We start from the raw sequence: 19,531 nt of genomic DNA, 5'->3' as shown, positions 1-19,531 counted from the left end.
TTCATTTGTAGTATGTTTAAACCATCAAGATAGTTGTATAGGTTTATATACAGCTACCAAGTGGGCCAAAACCAGTTAGCAGAATTGAAATAGAAAATGCCTCAAAATAGCAAGGAAACGAGTGATACAAGTGGTCAAGTACCCTGGTACCACTATGTTCTGTCCCATGAAAGACACTTAGAATCAAGATACTCCTGCTGAACCCGGAGGGAGCCTGTCAGAATCCTGCCCCTCCTGCCTGTGCTCCCAAGTGTGCCCTGAAAACAGTGCCCACAGTGGGCGTCCAACCTGTGACCCTGGGGCGAACTTGGAGACTAAATTGATCTTTCAAAAGCATTTTGTGCTAAAAAGCACATTTGTATACAAAATGCTTCTATTATTTATTTTAGTTTTTACTACTCTGAAGTAAAGATAATTAGCATCACTTTACAGATGATGAAAGCAAGGCTGAATGTGACTTATCCAAACGCAGGTGGTAAATTGCTCTTGAACCCAAGTCCAGGGCTCCTTCTGCTCCCTCAAATCATGGGCCTGCTTCACTGGTCGATTACCTCAAATGCTTCTAGACCTCAGAAAAATACAGAGCTAGTGACAGTTGTCACTTTGGGTACTTTTGACAGCAAATGTTAGAAACCAAGTAAAAATATGTTCAACAATAAGGAAAATGAATGTCTCGTGTAACACTAAGACACAAGTTAGGGAGTTTCCAGGGGAGTCAATTTAGCATCTTAAAAACACTGAGGATGCAGGTTCTCTCTATTTTTCTATTGGGTCATCCTTGGTCTTGTTTTCTCAGAGGCTAGATGGCTAGAGGGACTAAGTAAGCGTCAAATCCTCATGCACCATGTAAGCCCTTAAAAAGAGAGCTACTTCCTGTGTACCCCTTTTTCAAAGAGCAAATAAAATCTTTTCCAGAAGGATTCTAAGCAAAATAACCCCCAGATTTTATTGGCCATGATTATGTCCACTCCTACAACAGTACCTGGCATGGTTATTGACTTGAAACTAATCAAAACTCACATCCCTGGTACCTGGGTGAGGTTCACCCAAAGCTCATGACCACCTGATACCAGAATAAAAATTGGAGTTCTTTTAACAGTTTCCAAAATAGAAAAAGGTGCCACACAGGTTTATAGTGATGGTTTTTACATGAAGCCACTGCACCTGGATTTCTGTTAACTGGTTCTGCCATTGCCTGTGTATGAACCGAAGGCCTGGTCCACTGAGGTCTTTCCTGTCCCATCTAAAACAAGAGTGCCTCGTGCCATTCTGCTAGACTGTGGCTCAGTGACTAGGATCCTGGGTTTTTTGTCCTTCAGAGAACAAGGAATAGAAGTGGGTCTCTGGACATCATACAGGATGGAAATCAGTCTTCCGTCATTCTTCTAGCTCCTATTCATCACTTCATTGGTCCACCTCCCCCCAAAGCTGTTATGTCAGCAATAGGGATCCTCATCAACTTCCCCCCAAGGCCCAGACGGGGATGGGGTGGCCTAATGACTGTTGACTCACCTGCTTTGTTTGCTCTTAGGGTGCCCAACCTTTTAGCATCTCTGGGCCACACTGGAAGAAGAGTCGTCTTGGAACACACATTCAGTACATTGCAACATGTAATCATAAAAACATCTCATAATGTTTTAAGTAACTTTACAATTTTGTGTCAGACTGCATTCACAGCCATCCTGGGCTGCAGGCGGTCCATGGCCGCAGGTTGGACACCCCCGGCTGAGCAAGATGGGCTCTAATAGGTACCAAACACTTCTCCAGTGAGTTTGTGCTCACTACCACAAAGTTACCTCTGAATTCCTTTACTGCTCGTACTAAAGCATTTCCTATCAAACCCTAAACAGGATGATGTTTAAGTCTCTTCCAAAGGAAAAAACATATAAAAGGAAAGGGAAACTGCTTTTGGCTTGTCTTGTCCTCTTGGGTAAGATAATCACGAACAGAATTTGAAGAACCCTCCTGGAGAATTCTAACTTGGAGAATTCTCTTGTAGGACTTCTGGCCAAGATGGAGGCATAGGCAGACACACTGCCTCCTTGCACAACCAGAAGAAGGATAACAATTTTAAAACAAAAAACAACCAGAACTGACAGAAAATCAAACTATGAAAGTCCGACAACCAAGGAGTTAAAGAAGAAACACTCACCCAGATTGGTTGGAGAGACAGTGGGGCCGGGAGGACTTGCGGCCTGGTGGCAGCTGGCAGACTGGGCGGTCACACATTCGTGCACAGATACACCAGGAGGAACACCTGGGGAGTGGGACGGGTCACACAACTCAGCCCCAGCACGGGGGGGCAGGGAGAAGCTTCAAACCACTGATTGAAAACACCTGTGGGGGTTGTGGGGGCAGCAAGAGAAACTCCCAGCCTCATAGGAGAGCTCATTGGAGAGACTCACAGAGTCCTAGAACACACACAAACCCACCCACCCAGGAATCAGCCCCAGAAAGGCCCACTTTGCTTGTGGGAAGCAGGGGAAGTGACTGACATCCAGCAAAGAGAGGAGCAAATGCCATTGTTCCCCCTCAACACCTCCCCCACAAGGCAGGCACGTGGCTTGCCCCACCCTGGTGAACACCTAAGGCTCTGCCCCTTAGCAGGTGCACTGAGACAAAAAAAAAAAAAAGACCCTAATGAAAGAACAGATCAAAGCTCCAGAAAAAATACAATCAAGCCATAAAGAGATAGCCAACCTATCAGATGCACAGCTCAAAACGCCGGTTATCAGGATGCTCCAGGAACTCAATGGGTACTTCAACAGCAAAAAAACACCCAGGTCGCATTATGTGAAATAAAGAAAAATCTACAGGGAACCAAAAGGAAGGGGAAGGAAACTGGGACTCAAATCAACAGTTTGGAGCAGAAGAAAGAAAGAAACATTCAAGCAGGACAGAATGAAGGGACAAGAATTCAAAAAAANAAAAAAAAAAAAAAGACCCTAATGAAAGAACAGATCAAAGCTCCAGAAAAAATACAAGCAAGCCATAAAGAGATAGCCAACCTATCAGATGCACAGCTCAAAACGCCAGTTATCAGGATGCTCCAGGAACTCAATGGGTACTTCAACAGCAAAAAAACACCCAGGTCGCATTATGTGAAATAAAGAAAAATCTATAGGGAACCAAAAGGAAGGGGAAGGAAACTGGGACTCAAATCAACAGTTTGGAGCAGAAGAAAGAAAGAAACATTCAAGCAGGACAGAATGAAGGGACAAGAATTCAAAAAAATCAGGAGAGGCTTAGGAACATCCAAGACATCTTTAAATGCTTCAATGTCTGAATCATAGGGGTGCCAGAAGGAGAAGAGGAAGACCAAGAAATTGAAAACTTATTTGAACAAATGAGGAGGATTCCCCCCAATCTGGTGAAGGAAATAGATTTTCAAGAAGTCTAGGAAGCCCAGAGAGTCTCAAAGAAGTTGGACCCAAAGAGGAGCACACCAAGGCACATCATAATCACATTACCCAAGATTGAAGATAAGGAGAGAATCTTAAAAGCAGCAAGAGAAAAGGAGGCAGTTACCTACAGAAGAGTTCCCATCAGACTGTCAGCTGATTTCTCAAACCTTACAGGCAAGAAGGGGCTGGAAAGAAGTATTCCAAGTCCTGAAGGGCAAGGACCTACAACCAAGATTGCTCTATCCAGCAAAGCTTTCATTTAGAATGGAAGGGCAGATAAAGTGCTTCTCAGATAAGATCAAGTTCAAGGAGTTCATCATCACCAAGCCCTTATTATATGAAATGTTAAAGGGACTTATCTAAGAAAAAGAAGATAAAAACATGAACACAAAAATGACAACAAACTCACAGTTATTAACAACCACACCTGAAACAAAAGCAAACTAAGCAGACAGCTAAAACAGGAGTGGAGCCATAGAAATGGAGATCACATGGAGGGTTAACAGTGTGGGAGTAGGAGGGGGAGAGAGGAGAAGAAGGACAGGGAATAAGAAGCATACGTGGTAGGTAGAAAATAGGGGGAGGTTAAGAATAATACAGGAAATGCAGAAACCAAAGAACTTATATGTATGACACATGGACATGAACTAAAGGGAGGAATGGAATTCGGTTGGGAGTGGGTGTGCAGGGCAGAGGGGAAAAAAGGGGGGAAATGGGACAACTCTAATAGCATAATCAATAAAATATATTTTTTGAAAAGAATTCTGTACAATTCATGGAAGACTGAGGAGGACCTGGGGCACCATACTTGCTTTAAGAGTGTCCAAAATTTGCAAGAGTGAAAATTAGCTTTTGACACATAAACACACACAGACACAATCTAATGGCAAAAATAACTTGAAGCAATAACTCTATATGCAAAGAAATGTATGTTAGCACAACCAGCCCCTCAATCTTGACCTAAATTTTATACCTCCCAGTATTTTCCTCAGAATTTTAGTTTATTGCTACTCCTGTCCTCTGACTGGTAAAAAACACACATGCATGACTAACCCACTGCCTCAGCCTATGTTTAAGAAAATTCATCTTTGACAAGTTGGAGCACTATTTCCTAAAGTGGAATACTCAGAGCAACCGTTTCCAAACCAGTGAGGGGGCTCATTTGAGATAAGGGTTCAGTGTGTCTTACCCCAAGCCCATTCAGTCAGAACCTCTGGGGGTGGGTCTGAAATCCTGCACATCCTCGTGCACGGGCATGGCTGGGACCACTGAGCTGAGGGGAAAAGGGCACTGCTGGACTCCCCCCCCCAAATACTGCCTCACCGATAGTTGCGAGAACATCTATATGAAGTAGGGTGCACCGTAGGCGAAGTACAAAAGTCAGCACTTAGAGCAGTGCCTGGCACGCTGTAGATGCTCTACAAAGATATGTGAGCAAGTGAATTACATTGCTTTTGCCGTATGTGTGGCCCTACTTTCCATGTAAGGCCAATCTCAAAATGTAACTTTTTAAAACATTTTACTTATTTTTAGAAAGAGGGGAAAAGAGGAAAGAAAGAGAGGGAGAGAAACATCAATTGCCTCTCGCACACCCCCAACTAGAAACCCAGCCTGCAACCCAGGCATATGCCCTGACCGGGAATCCAACCGGTGACCTTTTGGTCTGTAGGCCACTGCTCAACCCACTGAGCCACACCAGCCAGGGCTGTTTTCACTATATATATATATATATATATATATATATATATATATATATATTAATAGCATTGAAAAGGAGTGTAGCTTTTGCTAAAGTTATTTTCTAGAAAAAGAATGTACAAGAGTTTGCACTACACAGTGAAGCTTCCTAAACACCTGCCCTATGGCAGCTGCCACTGCAACCTTTCCCCTCTGTCATGTGTAAATCCTTCTATAATTACCATATCTGCTTTTCCCCATCAGAGGCCAAGCTCATGCTGATCCCTTTAAACATATTTGGCTTCCCTGTTTCTCCCATTGCACTTCCAGTCATCAACCTGCTCAGTAAATCCAAGAATCCTCCCCAGTATTCGCCCTTCAGAGAATGCTAGGGGTGGGTTGGGGGCAGTGGGAAAGAAAGGGTAGTTTAAATATTAATAATTTAGCTATTTTCCCCAATCACTTACAAGCTCATTAATGGACAGTTGCTACTTATTTTTATTTTTATGCATCACTGGAAATACATAGTATCTCCCTACACTCTGAAGCAGGTGAATTTTTGTGTGTCTTGGACCAACTAAGATACCAAAGTGGCCTTAAAGGAACCCCAGACAAAATTGCAATCCCACCGGGAAGTTGACAAGCATAGGAATTTATAGTTTGCAAGGCAGTGCATTCTTATCCTAGTGTCGGTCTTCCCTGAGTACTTGGTGTGAAGCAAAGTTAATGAACAAACTTAAGTTCACTCTGGGATTGGTGAGGACTCCTGAAGAGCAAAGCTGTTCCTGGGCTTTTGGCAAGGAAACTGCATAGACCGGAAGAACTATGTATATACATGCATTCTGCTTGTTTCAAATCAATTTGGTTACATTTTGCCCAAGGAGAAGATATGAGCAGACTACTGGCTGGAGATGAAAGATCCATCTGTAAAGATACTGTGTGGCTCTGTTTTAGTCTATGCCATATAATAAAACTACTCTTAAGAAAAAAGTCATGTCAGAAAGTAAAGCTCCAGAGCATAAGGGAAAAGTAGTAAGTAGGATTTTGAACAATAAGGGGAACCCTAGGAGAGAGGCCCTGCTGAACCTGGTTGGTCTCTTCTTGTGCACTGCATTTCCTCCTATCATATTTAAGTTCCGGATTCCTTCTCTCTGGTTTCCAGGCTTTTGGGTGGAAGTGAATCACTGTTTCTTAGCAATAAGGACTGCAATGATTCACAGCAAGCTTATTGTTGTGATCTCCTAAGAAGGACATCTGATTTTTACCGCTAGGCTTCTCCCAGCTACTGAGTGATCCTGGCCAAAATACTCAAAATCTCTGAATCTCTGCCTAATAGTAAGACAAGAATTGCAGGTGTTCACCCAACTCACAAAGGTGATTTGTAAGCAAACAATGTATGGGTAGTCTGCACCCTTTGTTGTAACCGGGGTCCTAGCAATTCTGCTTCACCATTAAGGCGTCATTTACCATATGCCCAGGTCTAAAAGTAACCTCCCCTTCTCGGAAAAAGCATCTCAAAACAGTGTACACGTGTCTGGAAAGCCAAGGTTTGAATACGGCAAGGAACCCTAGACCGGATGTTAAGACTCTTTGCCAGGCTCGCTGTGGAATATTTCTTTCTGAGCTGCCAGCGGAAGTTGGTATAGGTGGATTTCAGGCAGAGTTCCAAATCAAAGCTAGGATGGAGATGTTTCAAGAGTGGTCTTCATTGGCGTGTGTCGGTATGTTTTACTAAAGGCGGCACCGTTTTCAGCACTTCTTCCACTCCCTCAGCAGCATGCGATCCCAGGCCCCAGTTAAGACCGCAGCTGCTCTCTCCAGGACTGCCTGCTTCTGCCCGGGAACACACTTCCAACCCGCTCGCCCAAGCTCGGCCTCTAAGTAGCCCGCAGGACACGCAAGCCTCTAGTTAGGACGCTATCAAAAAGTGTACCCGTTAGGCTGGTTGAAGCAAAGCTTTAGTGTTTTCTTTGCTGTTCTCTTCTTTTCTCCATTACTTCTACTAGGCAAACTGTAACCAAGGAACCCATTCAGGCACCCATGGGCAAGGAGTGAACCAGCATTTTCCGTATAGGATGAAGGGCTGTCAGAGGGGTCCCCAAAGGACCTCGCTTCTGAATCCACCCAACCGTTTCAGAATCACAAACAGCTTCCTCGGTCATTACAGGCTCATCTCTGCAGTTAAGCCCTTCTTCTGCGGGCAGCAAAGAGCCAGGGACAGATCACCCCCTACCCCCTGCCCTCCATCCTCTCGTCCTCATGCAATGATCTCCATTCACCCTTTGCCATTTCCCCCAAGGGAAACAACTCCAAACGTTGGGAGTACTCAGACAAAGAGTCCTAAAGCGATGGTGGAGACCTGTTTTAAATAGGCCGGTTTCCAGAATGACTCAAGGCGCTACCTCACCAGCCTGGCCGCACTTTGCCTCCGGCCCTGGGGTCGGCGGGGCGGTGCCTGCAGTGACTCCGCCCCGAGCCGGGTCTTCTTCTCCAGCCTGAGCCCAGCGGAGCCCAGACCCGGGGTGGCGAGGCCCAGTTCGATTGCTCCAGATCTCTGGCCCGAGGGAGGCGGTGAGTCGGCGCTGGCTTTGCTCCCAGGGCTGCAGTGGCAGCTGCCGCGGCGCCTGGCCGAACACCGCAGGTGGCGGAGCCCGCGCCCCGGATCGTCACCTGTGCCGGTGCAGGGTGGGCTCTGGGCGCTCCATGCTGCCAGCCCTGGGGCTGCCCGGCCCGCCCAGCGGCTCCTGCGATGGCGGTGGAACAGGAGGATGCAGCGAGAGGTGAGATTGGGGGCTGGTGTCCCCAGGTAGGGACAGGGCGTCGGAGGCATAGGGGGCGCCCCAGCCTGGCTGAGGGCTGAGCAGCCGGAGGGGCGCCACAAGGTGGGCACGCGCGGCTGGGAGGTCTCCTCTGGCCACTCATTGCCTCCTGACGACTCTGGTGCCAGGGTCGTCCCCTGGGGCACAGGTGCAGCGTGGTGCCTCACATGTCCTCCCAGGAGCGGGAGGTGGGAAGTGACCCCCTCGATCGTTGTGGGTTTCGGTCGGTCCACAACCCGGTTGGTCGGCGGCGTGGGTAAGTTGGCGAGGGACCATCCCTATGACCCCGAGCAGCTGCTACCCGACCGCCGGGGGCCCACCTAGCCGTCAGCATGGGCTGCTGTGTGGACTTGTAAGATTTTGTCTTTCTTCTGTGTAAACCAGTTGGCATTAGCCGTTGGAGGAGCTCGGGTTCTGCGAGCCCATCCACTGTGAACTGGAAATACTTCCATTCTCCCACTTCAAAAACTGCTCCTTTTGGGGGTGGACAGGTGGGTGGGTGAACACGTGCAAGCGGAGTCCCCAGGTTTCCCACATAGCCCTATGTAAGGGAGAGGTGGCGCTTTCTGTTACCATTACAGCGTTAGGAAAGCCTTCAGGGAATTTGTTTTGTTTTATATGTACTTCTGTGGAGTTTTCGTGGCTTGAGTTGGAAGCGTTGCTCTCTTTTTCCTCTCCCTAGTTATTTACTGCCAACGTTGTCTGGTCTCTTCTGCGGGACTATTCACAAATATGGGGTGATCATAAATATCTGTCATTTAAGACAAACAGGAGGCAGGAGAAAAACGCAGAAATAACTAAGGAGAACCGGCAGAGAAAAGTTCAGGGAAGCAGTTGGTTAAAACTCCATTTTCCTGTGGACTATGCTGATGAGTTTAGATTCTTCTCTCAAATACAGCACCGAGAAGAGGTGTTTTTGAAAATCTGAATCAGTTGGGAATTTGGAACATGGAGTGATTGCCACATTCTTTCATTTGAATATTTGAAGTCTTTCTGAATGATACAAACATGTGAGTCAGCACTGTTCTGAAAAGAGAATGCAGTGTGTGTAGTGTTGAGTCGGGGCTCCCTCTCTGTTCTTGGCCCTTTACTATGTCACCAGGGGCATTTACCTTTCACCTTAGTTTCTTCATCTGTAAAATGGGGATAATTGTAGTATCTGTCTTATAGAATCATTATGTTTAAATGAGATATAAATGCATTTAAATACATATAAAATGCTTAGCCCAATATTTGAAAAAAAGTGCTGCATGGACATTCGCTTAATAAAGCTTAATATATATTTACAGCTCCCATTTGCTTTGTGAAATTAATGAATCTTGTCTAGTCCATTACAACAGTGTCCCATACAAGTTAAATTAACTAAATTGAAAAACTATTTGAGCTTTACTGAAAATAAGAAAGATGAAACTGCACCCACTAATTCAAAAAGTGGCTTTCATCAGGTAAATTTTATGGACTTAGACACATTTTTGGACAAGCGATTGGTTGCTGTTTCACTGAATACCAAATATGATCTTGGGAATGATTGAAATTAATTCTTCTCAGGTAAAAGTAGCAAAGCTTCAGTGGGGGCTGGGAGGACCAGCATTTATTGGGGGTCCTATTACGTACCATGAGGAAGGAATACCTCCTTTGTCTCATAACAGCCCCACGATGTAGATGACAGTGTCCCCATTTCACAGATGAGATGAGACAGCTGAGGCTGGCCCAGGGTTTCACAGCCAGAAAGTGTCAAAACTGGAGTCTGTGGCTTCTGCCTACGCTGCCTTCCTTTCTGTCCTGAATGACATGGGTGGTGCCAGTGCTCACTCCCAGACACCCTTTATCGAACGAGGGTAACAAAAGTTGCAAGTTCCCCCATCCCTGGAGAGGAAGAAAAAAAAGCAAAAAACAGGTCTCTGTTATCAGAATCCAGGATCATGTTTTTCTTACACAAAACACCTGCAGATTCCTTTTTCCTAGGCAATTTGACATTAAGACTCCCATCGAGATAAACAACTGGCACTGGGGGAAAAAACCCACTCCCGTAGGATGGTCCCACTGCTGGCTTTTAAAGGTTGGCCATCCAAAATCAGTTGGTGCCTCACATAATTGCCTGCTCATGTTTTCCGACAGGCTTATGGTAAACTCCAAGATTAAGCCCGCTGCCAAGTGACTGGGCATCCTCCTGGTAAATGACTCCAGAATCCTTGGCGTTTTGGAGAGGGTGGCCTTGGGAGAGCAGCACGCTTTCCAGACCGAGATGGTCTTGGGTTGACACAGCTGTGGGGCATCTTTCTGTCCTTCCCTTCCTATCCCATGTTCTCACTTGGGAAGTTTTCAGACTCATCTCTTTTGACGTGTCACTCTGCCATTATTGTGACTTAAATTCAGGTATGTGAATTTAGATTCAGGAATTAAAGTCATGTTCCAGTCAGCTTTGCATAAGCTACTGTTCCTGGCCTGGATCCTTAGGCAAAGTTGAGGCCAGGATTGCATTGCTCAAGATAAACCAGGATGGACTAAAATTGCTTTTCACATGTTTCAGGGGGAGGAAAGAGGGAAAGAGAGAAGGGGGAGGAAAAGGGTTGAGGAGAAAGGGATGGAATAAAGAGAGAGGAGAAGAGAGTGGGGTAGTAGATGGGGAGAAAGGAGTGAAGAGCCAGAGAGAATGGAGGAGGAAGAGAGGAGGGAGAGGGGGAAGGGGAGGGGTAGGAAAGTGAGGGCCAAAGACACGGAGCACTGGGGGAAAGAAGGGAGGGTGGGGGGTTGGTTGGGGGTGGGGGAGGAGGTGAGAGAAGGAGGGACTGCCCTCCCCCATCAAAGTTTGACTCCATGAAAAAATTCAAATTGAATATTTAAAAACACGTAGGGCAAGCTGGAATGTTAGTATAGTTAGTACAGTAATTACACTTTGCTTTTTCCCTCGTGCAAAGACTCCTTGGTTCTAAAAAGCAAGGTCCCTTTCAGTGCTGTGAACAGTGATTGTAGGGTCCTTTCGCAATCTCTCCTTTGTTTACGTAATGTTCAGGAAATCATAAATCAGCTCATAACGTTTAATTTCAGTAGCCCTCATTTCAGCTGTTCCTTTTAGCCGAGGACCTCCGGGATCTGGGTCATTAGTCAGCATCTGCTCTGTCATCAGCATTATCAGGGACTCAGTGAGCCAGGTAAGTGCCCTGCGAGAGGCAAGGGTACATGAGACATCCGGGAGGCAGTGATTTTGTGTCCTGGTGTTTGTAAGCCTGACAGCTGGTGTGGCTCCCCTAAAAATCTCAGCCCTTCTGTCCTCCTTGCCTTGCCCAGAGCAGCCTTCCTTCTCAGTGGTAGGAGGCTGTGAGAACTTAGAAAAATGTGCAATTTAAACTCTTAGTACAGTCCAGCTGGTGTGGCCCAGTGGATTGAGTGCTGGATGGCCTGTGAACCAAAGTGTTGCCGGTCTGATTCCCAGTCAGGGTACATGCCTGGGTTGTGGGCCAGGTCCCTGGTGGAAGGTGTGCAAGAGGCAACCACACATTGATGCTTCTCTCCCTCTCTTTCTCCTTTCCTTCCCCTCTTTCTAAAAATAAAAAAAAAGTAAAAAAAAAAAAAAACAAACCTTAGTGCAGCTGGGACGACAGGTGAAAGTTTTTTCTATAGTAGCATCTAGCGCTTCTGAGTATTTACTGATAATTTATGAAGCACTTAGCTATGCATGCACCACCCACCCTTTCGTCTTCTCTTGTTTGGGTGCAGTCACATTGACTGGTCCCTGATACATTACTATTTATATCACCTTAGGCTGTAATAGTTTATTTATCTCTCCCTTAGTTTTTTTTCCAGTTACAGTTTATATTCAATATTTTGTATTAGTTGCAGGTGTGCAGCACAGTGGTTAGGTAAGCATGTACTTTACAAAGTGCTTCCCCCTGATATTTCCACTACCCACCTGGCACCATACCTCACCCCTGATTTTTAAACTTGAAATATTATTGAACTTCTTAAAATATTTAAATCAGTCCAGTTATATACTATTGAAATTCTCATTTAAAAATACTTAAATGTCAGTTGGCACCATAGGACATTCGTCATTTATCTAAGTTAATCGTATTTAGTTTTCTCTAGTCTTTAATCTTATAGGTCAAATCTCCAGATAGCATTTTTACAGAGAAAAACGGAGGAGGCTGGAGGAATAGGAAATGTAGAGAGTCACCCTTCTGCTAAAATAGTTTGCATTATTGGATATTTGTAATTGAGGGTGAAAGTTGTTGTCATGAAACAGTAATTTCGAATACCTCCAAAATGTTTTACTTATAGTCATTTTTTAGGTAGGTAACAAATGCACTTTACCATATGTTCCAAGCGTATCACAGGGAAAGTGGAGACTCAGTCACTGGCCTTCTCTCCCAAAACCTCTCCACTTTATATGGCCAGTAGTCTGTTGTGTAGAGTACAGCGACCTGCCTTCCCCGACTTGGTCTAAACTTCCCCATCGCCAGGCTGTTGGCTACACCTGGAATGCTGCTGCCTCCCTCCCTCCAGACCTGCCTGCCCGCATCATTGGCTGCAGTCCTGAGGGCTGAGCTCAGACGTCAGCGCCGCGTTTCTGGTCTGCAGGGCAGAGGGGGAGGAGGAGGTCGTGTGTGGGAACATCAGCCTGTGCTTTGGGAGCAGAGCACTGGGCATGTGACAGCCAGTCTGACTGTTCACTAGGTGTATGACCTTGGTCAAATTATTTATCTTCTCTGAGTCCCAATTTCCTTACCTACAAAATAGGGGTAAAAATACCTAACTTGGAGGGTTAAGTGGGAATTAAATGAGATGATTACAAAGTATTTAGTGAAACCTGATTTTCAACGAATGATTTTTTTCCCCCATCTATGAAACTTTCCCAGAATTTCTCCCTGCCATGGAAATGATTCTCCCCTCCCATTTTCACACACGTGTGTGTGTGTGTGTGTGTGTTAATTATATATAATACCTGTGCTTGCTTGCCACAAGTTATTTAGGTGTCTTAGCTCCACCCTTACGTTGCACATTTCCTTGCGGTCTGACGCATCTTTACAATCTCCAACTTCTTGCACCTATTAAAGCGCCTAATAAAGGTTTGTTGATTTTAAATGACTGGTGGTTGGTTTGAGGTGTCAGCAGGGCTGGTTCATTCATAAATTATTCATTAAATGTCTCCTTCCTACTGTACTAGACAAACAGAGATGGAGAAATGGATAAAGCAAGAAAAGCATTAAAGAGCTTATAAAATGCATTAGGGTGGGTGAAAAGCAGCCAAAGTGTTCGTATTACAAGACAGAACGTAGCAAAACCTCTAGTTTAACTTCAGGGAGTGACCTGCACCAAGCCTCCCCCGCGAGAGAGGGACTCAGGGAAGGCTTTCAGAGAAGGTGCTGACTTCAACATTGGTGTATGGATAGCCAATCTGCTTGGGGAGGCAGCGAAGAGGAGGTCTTTCAGGGCAGATGGACATGGACATTGGGCATGGACATGGAAAATCATCAGTGGTGTGCTCGGAAGAACTGATGTAAGCCTTGTTTTACATCAGACAGCGAGTGGAAAAGGAAGAAGTTGCACTGTCAGCGCTGTGGAGGTTCTCCCACCTCTGCGATGTGTTGGGACCTGTGATGCAGCGGCCTGAGGTACAGGCAGGGGGTTTGTCTGCCTCTAAGAGGAAAGATACCTGCATCTTCTTTTTGGTCTTTGGTCAGCAACAGAGCTGTTGCATCACCTTGAGAGGATAGTTGTGGTTTATTTCTGATCAGAAAGAAAAAAAGCAGAGGTCCTGGTTCCTGCCAGGTGAGTGGCTATTAAATCTTGGCCTACCCTTCAAGTCAATCTGGGCCAATTCCTTCTCTCCTTCATTCTCTTTTCTTCCCCCCTGAAAAAGTGGCTGCTTATATCTTTAAATCCATGTCACACTCTTTTTTTCTGAGGAGCACTACAAGTACTATGTCATTTGTTCCCATTACAGCCTGTTGGGGAGTGAGTACCCAGACTTCCAACATCTATTCAGCATAATGGCCTGTGTTATTCCTCTCTCCTTGTCACTGATGTAACAACCTCCGTGTGGACATGTGCGCCAGGTGTGCTCACAGACCCTCACCTGCTGCTCTGTGGGACAAAGCTGAAAAATACTTTCAGCCTTCACTTCCAATACCAAACCCTAGTGATGGTACAGTAAGCAAAAGGCATCCAGTACCCTAATGTGAAAAGAGCACCTTGGTACACCTGTGTGTGGCAACATTAGAAGATGCCCTTCTTATTTTGATTCCAATACAGGGGATCTCGGGCTTAGAAGTTACTTAAAAGCAGAAGCTTGGTGCCCATCAATACACCTCTGCATTTGTTTTTTTTTTCCCTTGGAAGAGGAGAATATAAAATTATAGTTAAGTCTAGATAGGTCCAAGCCTATAGAAATACAAACTATAAAGGATAGATCAGTATACAATAAAATTGAAATTGAATACTTTATAGAGTAGATATCAATAGGTGTTTAAATGAGTGTAAGAATGTGAAGATTAATGATTATTTTGCCAAAGATGAGAGAGAAGTTTGAATATTGAAGTTTGAATATAGAAGTGGAATATTGAACACAATCTCCAGCTCTACTTTTACTTCTCTTATCAGCTGCCCAGTTGGAGAATTGGATTTCCTCTCCAGGTTACGTGGTACCCAGAGGCAGGCTGTGCTCACACTACCATAGAGACAGATACTATTGATTTCCAGCTAGGCCATCTCTTCCTCGATGAGTCACCCAGGCAACAACAACCCTGACCTAGAAAAGAGAGACCCAACCCCATTTTCCGTGCATCCTGGTACTAGTGGCTTCTTGAGGACAATTCTCCTTTTCTTTAGCTTTGAACTTTAGTTCACGGAAGCACTTGTGGCTTATCAGTTTTTTATTCAATAGTAATTATAGCTACCTAGTTTGGGGCATGTGCTTATAAGGAAAGTAGCCTGACCTTTCCTTAGAGGGATGGTGACATTCACACCTCACACTTTAGAAGGCTTCTAGGACAAATGATTTATCAAGAGATTTATTTATTTATTTATTTATAGAATGTTTGGGTTTTTTTTTTTTTAAGACTTTTATTTATTTATCTTTAGAGGGGAAGGGAAGGAGAGAGGGAGAGAAATATCAATGTATGGTTGCCTCTCGTGGGTCTCCTGCCGGGAACTGGCCTGCAACCCAGGCATGTGCCCTGACTGGGAATCGAACCTCTATCGTCTGGTTCGCAGGCCCGCGCTCAATCCACTGAGTTACACCAGCCAGGGCAAGAGATTTAAAAATAATTTTTTATTAGCTATTTGTCAGGAAGAGTTTAAAAGCAGCTTTAGATTCTGATCATTATTATGACGATAGCCTGTGATGCCTGGGTGGTGTTAAAGTCGCTTTGGGTCTGATTACTTTCAAAATTCACATTGTGTTTCTATTTCTAGAATTTCAACATTTGCCTGTGTAGTGTCGGTGTGGCCCCTCCCCCAACTTTTTAAAGGGTCTTCTATCCAGAATGATTGCCATTCAGTGAAAAGATACACACATTTTTCTGAATACTGATGATTTTTTTTCCTCAAAGTAAAACAGAGGTTTCTCGTTTTGCTGATACCTTAGATGTTAGAAACCATTGTGTATGGGGGAGGGGGCTGGGATGGGAGTAAAAGACAGAAAACTGTACTTGAACAATAATTAAATTTAAAAAAGAAACCATTGTATCTTTTATAGGTTCTGTGTCAAATTTGTCATACCAGTCATGCCCGACTAATGTTAATCATGATGTTTGCCTACACCGTGGCTTCCATTTACTCATAACTAGCAAGAATTGTATTGTCCCTTGTGTAACATGGTGTGGGTGTAGACCATCCAAATCTAAATGCATTTTTGTGCCTTTTGGAAAAACCTGCTCACGTTGAAAATGCTAAACCCTGCATTCTTTTTGTGAATGAGGACCAATCAGGCCCAGAACAAGATAGGGACTTTTCTGTTTCATTGTGGAACTGAAATTTGGATGAACTGCTGTGTCTTGCTTCTGCCCATCCCTGGATTAGGCTGTGATGCCTGGATTAGGTGGTTGGTCTTCTGGGGAATAGTTGTGGCCAGGAAGGCATTCTTCAGTTCTTCCATCACCCTGATCTTGTTGTGCGTCACTGCTGCCTTCCCGTGACTCTGACTTCCTCGTAGTCACCGCGGGTGTTTCTGTCTCCCCTCTGCCTCATTGCACAAGTTCAGCAAGGATCGCTCGCACCCTCTGGTTCTGCTAAACAGTTACTAATCCGAACCTTCACTGGGTATTTACGATGAGCTAGGTGTCTAATCCTCAGCAACTCTATCAAGTAGGTGCTATATCATTTCACATTTCAGGTGAGGAAAGCGAGACAGAGAATTTAAGGATGCCCAAGGTGAAGTTTGTGTAGTAAGTAGCTGAACCAGGGTTTGAACCCAGGCAGACTGGCCTCCAGAGATTTTATGCTTTCAGTCTTTCCTTGATGTCTGCTGGACATTTGGATGTGGTGCCATTTCTGTGATGTGCTGGCAACTACAATTGAACTTCTGTGGTGAGGGAATGTGGAATACTGGCCTACTTTTGCCTTTGCAAGACTCTGAGCTCTTTCACCTAATAATCGTGTGATCTTTGGCATGTCTGTCAGTCAGAGTTCAACCAAAGGATCAGAGCCAGGAGGAGATGTGTGTTTTCAGAGACTTATTGCGAGGACCTGGCTTATGCAAGTGTGGGGACAGGCTGGGCAGGACTGGTGTGTGCAGGGCAGGCCGTCAGGCACGTAGGCTGGTGCTCTTGGGCACAGGCTGCAGCAGAGTTTTACATTTTATTTATGTATTTCTTTTTAGAGAGGGGGGAAGGGAGGGACAACCGGAGGGAGAGAAACATCAGTGTGTGAGAGAAACATCCACCGGTTGCCACATATACCTCCCAACCAGGTACCTGGCCCACAACCCAGGCATGTGCCCTGACTGGGAATTGAACCGGCGACCTTTCAGGTCTCAGGCTGGTGGTCAGTCCACTGAGCCACACCAACCAGGTCAGAATTTGTTCTTCAGGGAAGCCTCTGCTCTGCTTGTAAGGCCTTTCAACTGATTAACTCAGGCCCACCCAGGCTACCTAGGATATTATGCAGGTAAAACCCTTATTAAGGTCAACTGATGAAGGACTTTAATCACATCTACAAAATACTCAGATTAGTGTTTGACTGAGTAACTGAGGACAGTAGCTGAGCTCAGCGAGAAGACCATCACGGCAAGTTACTGCAATTCTCCGGGCCTGTTTCCCCTTACACTAAACCACCGCCTGTGGATTGTTGAGAGGACTGTCTGAAGTGAGGTGCATAAAGGGGTACACTGTATGGCATGTAAGGACTCAGTAAAAGATTGTTTTATTGGCGGTGGGGGGGGCAGTGCTGGGCCCCAGCAGCAGTGGCTCAGTCTCCTCCACAGTCGTAACTTAGTGCCCGCGGTTGTCACTGTCCTTCCTGATCATTCTGGTTCGCCGCGGCTGTTGGCTTCCTAACTGGTATTTCTGCCTAAAATCTCTTCTCACCCGTCTCCCTTTCTTCCTCAAGGCTGTACTGGAAGCTTAAAATGACTCACTACTCTCCAACTTTGAAAACATGTCTTATTAAAATTCAGACATTTTATGTTTGTAGCTTTCCTCACTGTATCAGAGAAATACTAAAACTCCCTCCCCCAAAAGGTGCCCCCACCCCCTCGCTTCTTAATTGCTAGCCGAAGGGTTATTTTCTCCAGTGGCATCGATAAAAACCAGATCTCTTTTTAGGATTTTCTCCAAGCATATTATAGGAATTTTTATCTTAAAGAGCAAAACTTGCCCCCCCCCCGCCAGATCCAAACACATATTATACTTAAAAGGCAATCCTTAATTATATTTGAATCAATAATAAATAAGACATCAGCCTAGAAAATCTTCCCCTCTCCTGCTTCGTCAGATGAGAAGAAATGTGAGAACACGTGGATGAACTTAGGGACAGCTGTAGCCTAGAGGAATATCACCTTTAGCACTGACGGGCGCACAGGCAGTGAGTGGGACACAGGAGTTTAACACCTCGGTATTATGTACTAGGTTTTATTCATGGATATGCGTGAATGAAACCGATTTCCCTCTATTGTACAGCACTGCCAGCAGCACTAGGGCCTTTGGTTCCTCCCTGGGAGAACTCCAGGTTCCACAGGGAGATCTATTTGATGTTAAGTTCCATCTCTTCGTCACCATCGTATTCCCTAGCACAGTGTCTGCTTCATAGTAGCCTGAAGAGTATGGACTGCTGCAGTGAGGTGCGGGGCATTACAGGGCCACAGCCAACGTGTTTCACTCCCCAGGTAACTATCCTGTCGGGGGAATAGACCGGTTCTTTTCCTACCTCGTCCTTTCTACCTAGTTGTGCTTGGAGAGCTGGAGAACTGGTGTTTGCATTCATTTTAAGGTGTCGAGGTCATGGCTTCTCCCATTGACACGCATACCACTGGGCTGCATTGCACCCTGAACACTATGCCCTTGTGAGCAGATGTGGAGAGCCATAATACAGACTGTACAGGAGTTCCAGGCACCTCCTCATTTTAAGGCCATCGTTAGCATGTAGTCCTGTTGGAATGAGACAAGCGAATCCTCATCTCACCTCATACATATTCTGAGATATATATGGCTTGGCACAGAGCAGGCCTGGAAAATACCTGGCCCCTCCTTCCTTTGCAGGAAGAATGTGTCATACAGGTAACCAGATCCCTTCTGGCTGGTTTTAAACCACGGAGCCCCATAATCAGGCTGCGGTGAGAACAATTTAATCCCTGAGGCTCTCTGACACCCTTGCCTTGTCCACAGTCTCACTACCTTCTCCAGCCCAAACCGGTTCAGTTTTCCTGTGTGCTGAGTGTTTGAGTCCATTCTTATCATTCCTATCTCACCCCTTGTACCCGCCTTTTGCTTTCCTCTGTAACTCTTACTTGGGCTCTCACTTTGCCTACACAGTATTTGGGTAATTCCTTGCTGTTCTCACTTTGGCTTTTTTTGTTCAACATGCCAGCCAGCCATTTGGTTTGAAAATGTAAATGTTGTGCTGGTCATTTTTGCAGATGGCATATTTTGAGGAGGCTTAGTCAATCTGTTAGATATAATGTGAATGCAAGAAGATGCGGATAGGATGATACGGAAAAAGATTAAACTTAACAGTGAAAAAGGGCCAGCACCTAAGTATAAAAATAAGGCAGATATATCAAGTGGTAAAGATACAGCTTAACAGCAACAACTCATAGACAAGGCGAGTTTGGGTTTAGTGGATAAAGGCTCTATTTGGAAGGCCAGAAGTTGCCCCAGTGGTCCGTCCTCCAACAATCTTGGGCTTTATGATAAAGGGTAAAAAATTCATCAACTACAGAACTCTGTTTCTGTCTTAGAAAAAGAGGGTGTTATATGAGACCGTCTCTAATGTCAGAGTTCTAAAATTATATAAATGAGTCAATAGTGTAAAAATTATATAAATTACATAAAATAATGTAAAATTATATAAATGAATGAATCAATAGTGTATTCGTTTTTCTGTATGCAACAAAAGCTAATACAGTCTTATAGGTAATGAAATTATTATCAAAACATTATCAGTAAATTCCGCTCTCCTCTCTGTGGACTAGACAAC

The 19,531-nt window shown here is 45.0% G+C and overlaps 1 protein-coding gene across 2 annotated transcripts in view; it reads left to right on the top strand.

Annotated features, from left to right (window-relative positions):
* Positions 1 to 7,469: 7,469 nt before the first annotated feature.
* BMAL2 (basic helix-loop-helix ARNT like 2) overlaps positions 7,470 to 19,531 on the top strand; it is a 57,550-nt gene continuing 45,488 nt past the window's right edge. The window contains exon 1 of one of the 2 annotated variants that reach the window (XM_037033881.1): positions 7,470 to 7,861. In XM_037033881.1, coding sequence (XP_036889776.1) covers positions 7,831 to 7,861 — 31 coding nt within the window. In that variant the 5' untranslated portion in view covers positions 7,470 to 7,830. Of the gene's footprint in view, positions 7,862 to 13,339; positions 13,670 to 19,531 lie in introns of those variants that run through there. The other variant, XM_037033882.1, reaches the window with a different exon arrangement.

The sequence above is a fragment of the Sturnira hondurensis genome, unplaced genomic scaffold (assembly GCF_014824575.4).
Source record: "Sturnira hondurensis isolate 20B ecotype Veracruz unplaced genomic scaffold, ASM1482457v3 Scaffold0021795, whole genome shotgun sequence".
Classification (NCBI taxonomy): domain Eukaryota; kingdom Metazoa; phylum Chordata; class Mammalia; order Chiroptera; family Phyllostomidae; genus Sturnira; species Sturnira hondurensis.
The sequence above is the reverse complement of the archived record's forward strand: the minus strand, read 5'-3'. Positions and strand labels throughout refer to the sequence as shown.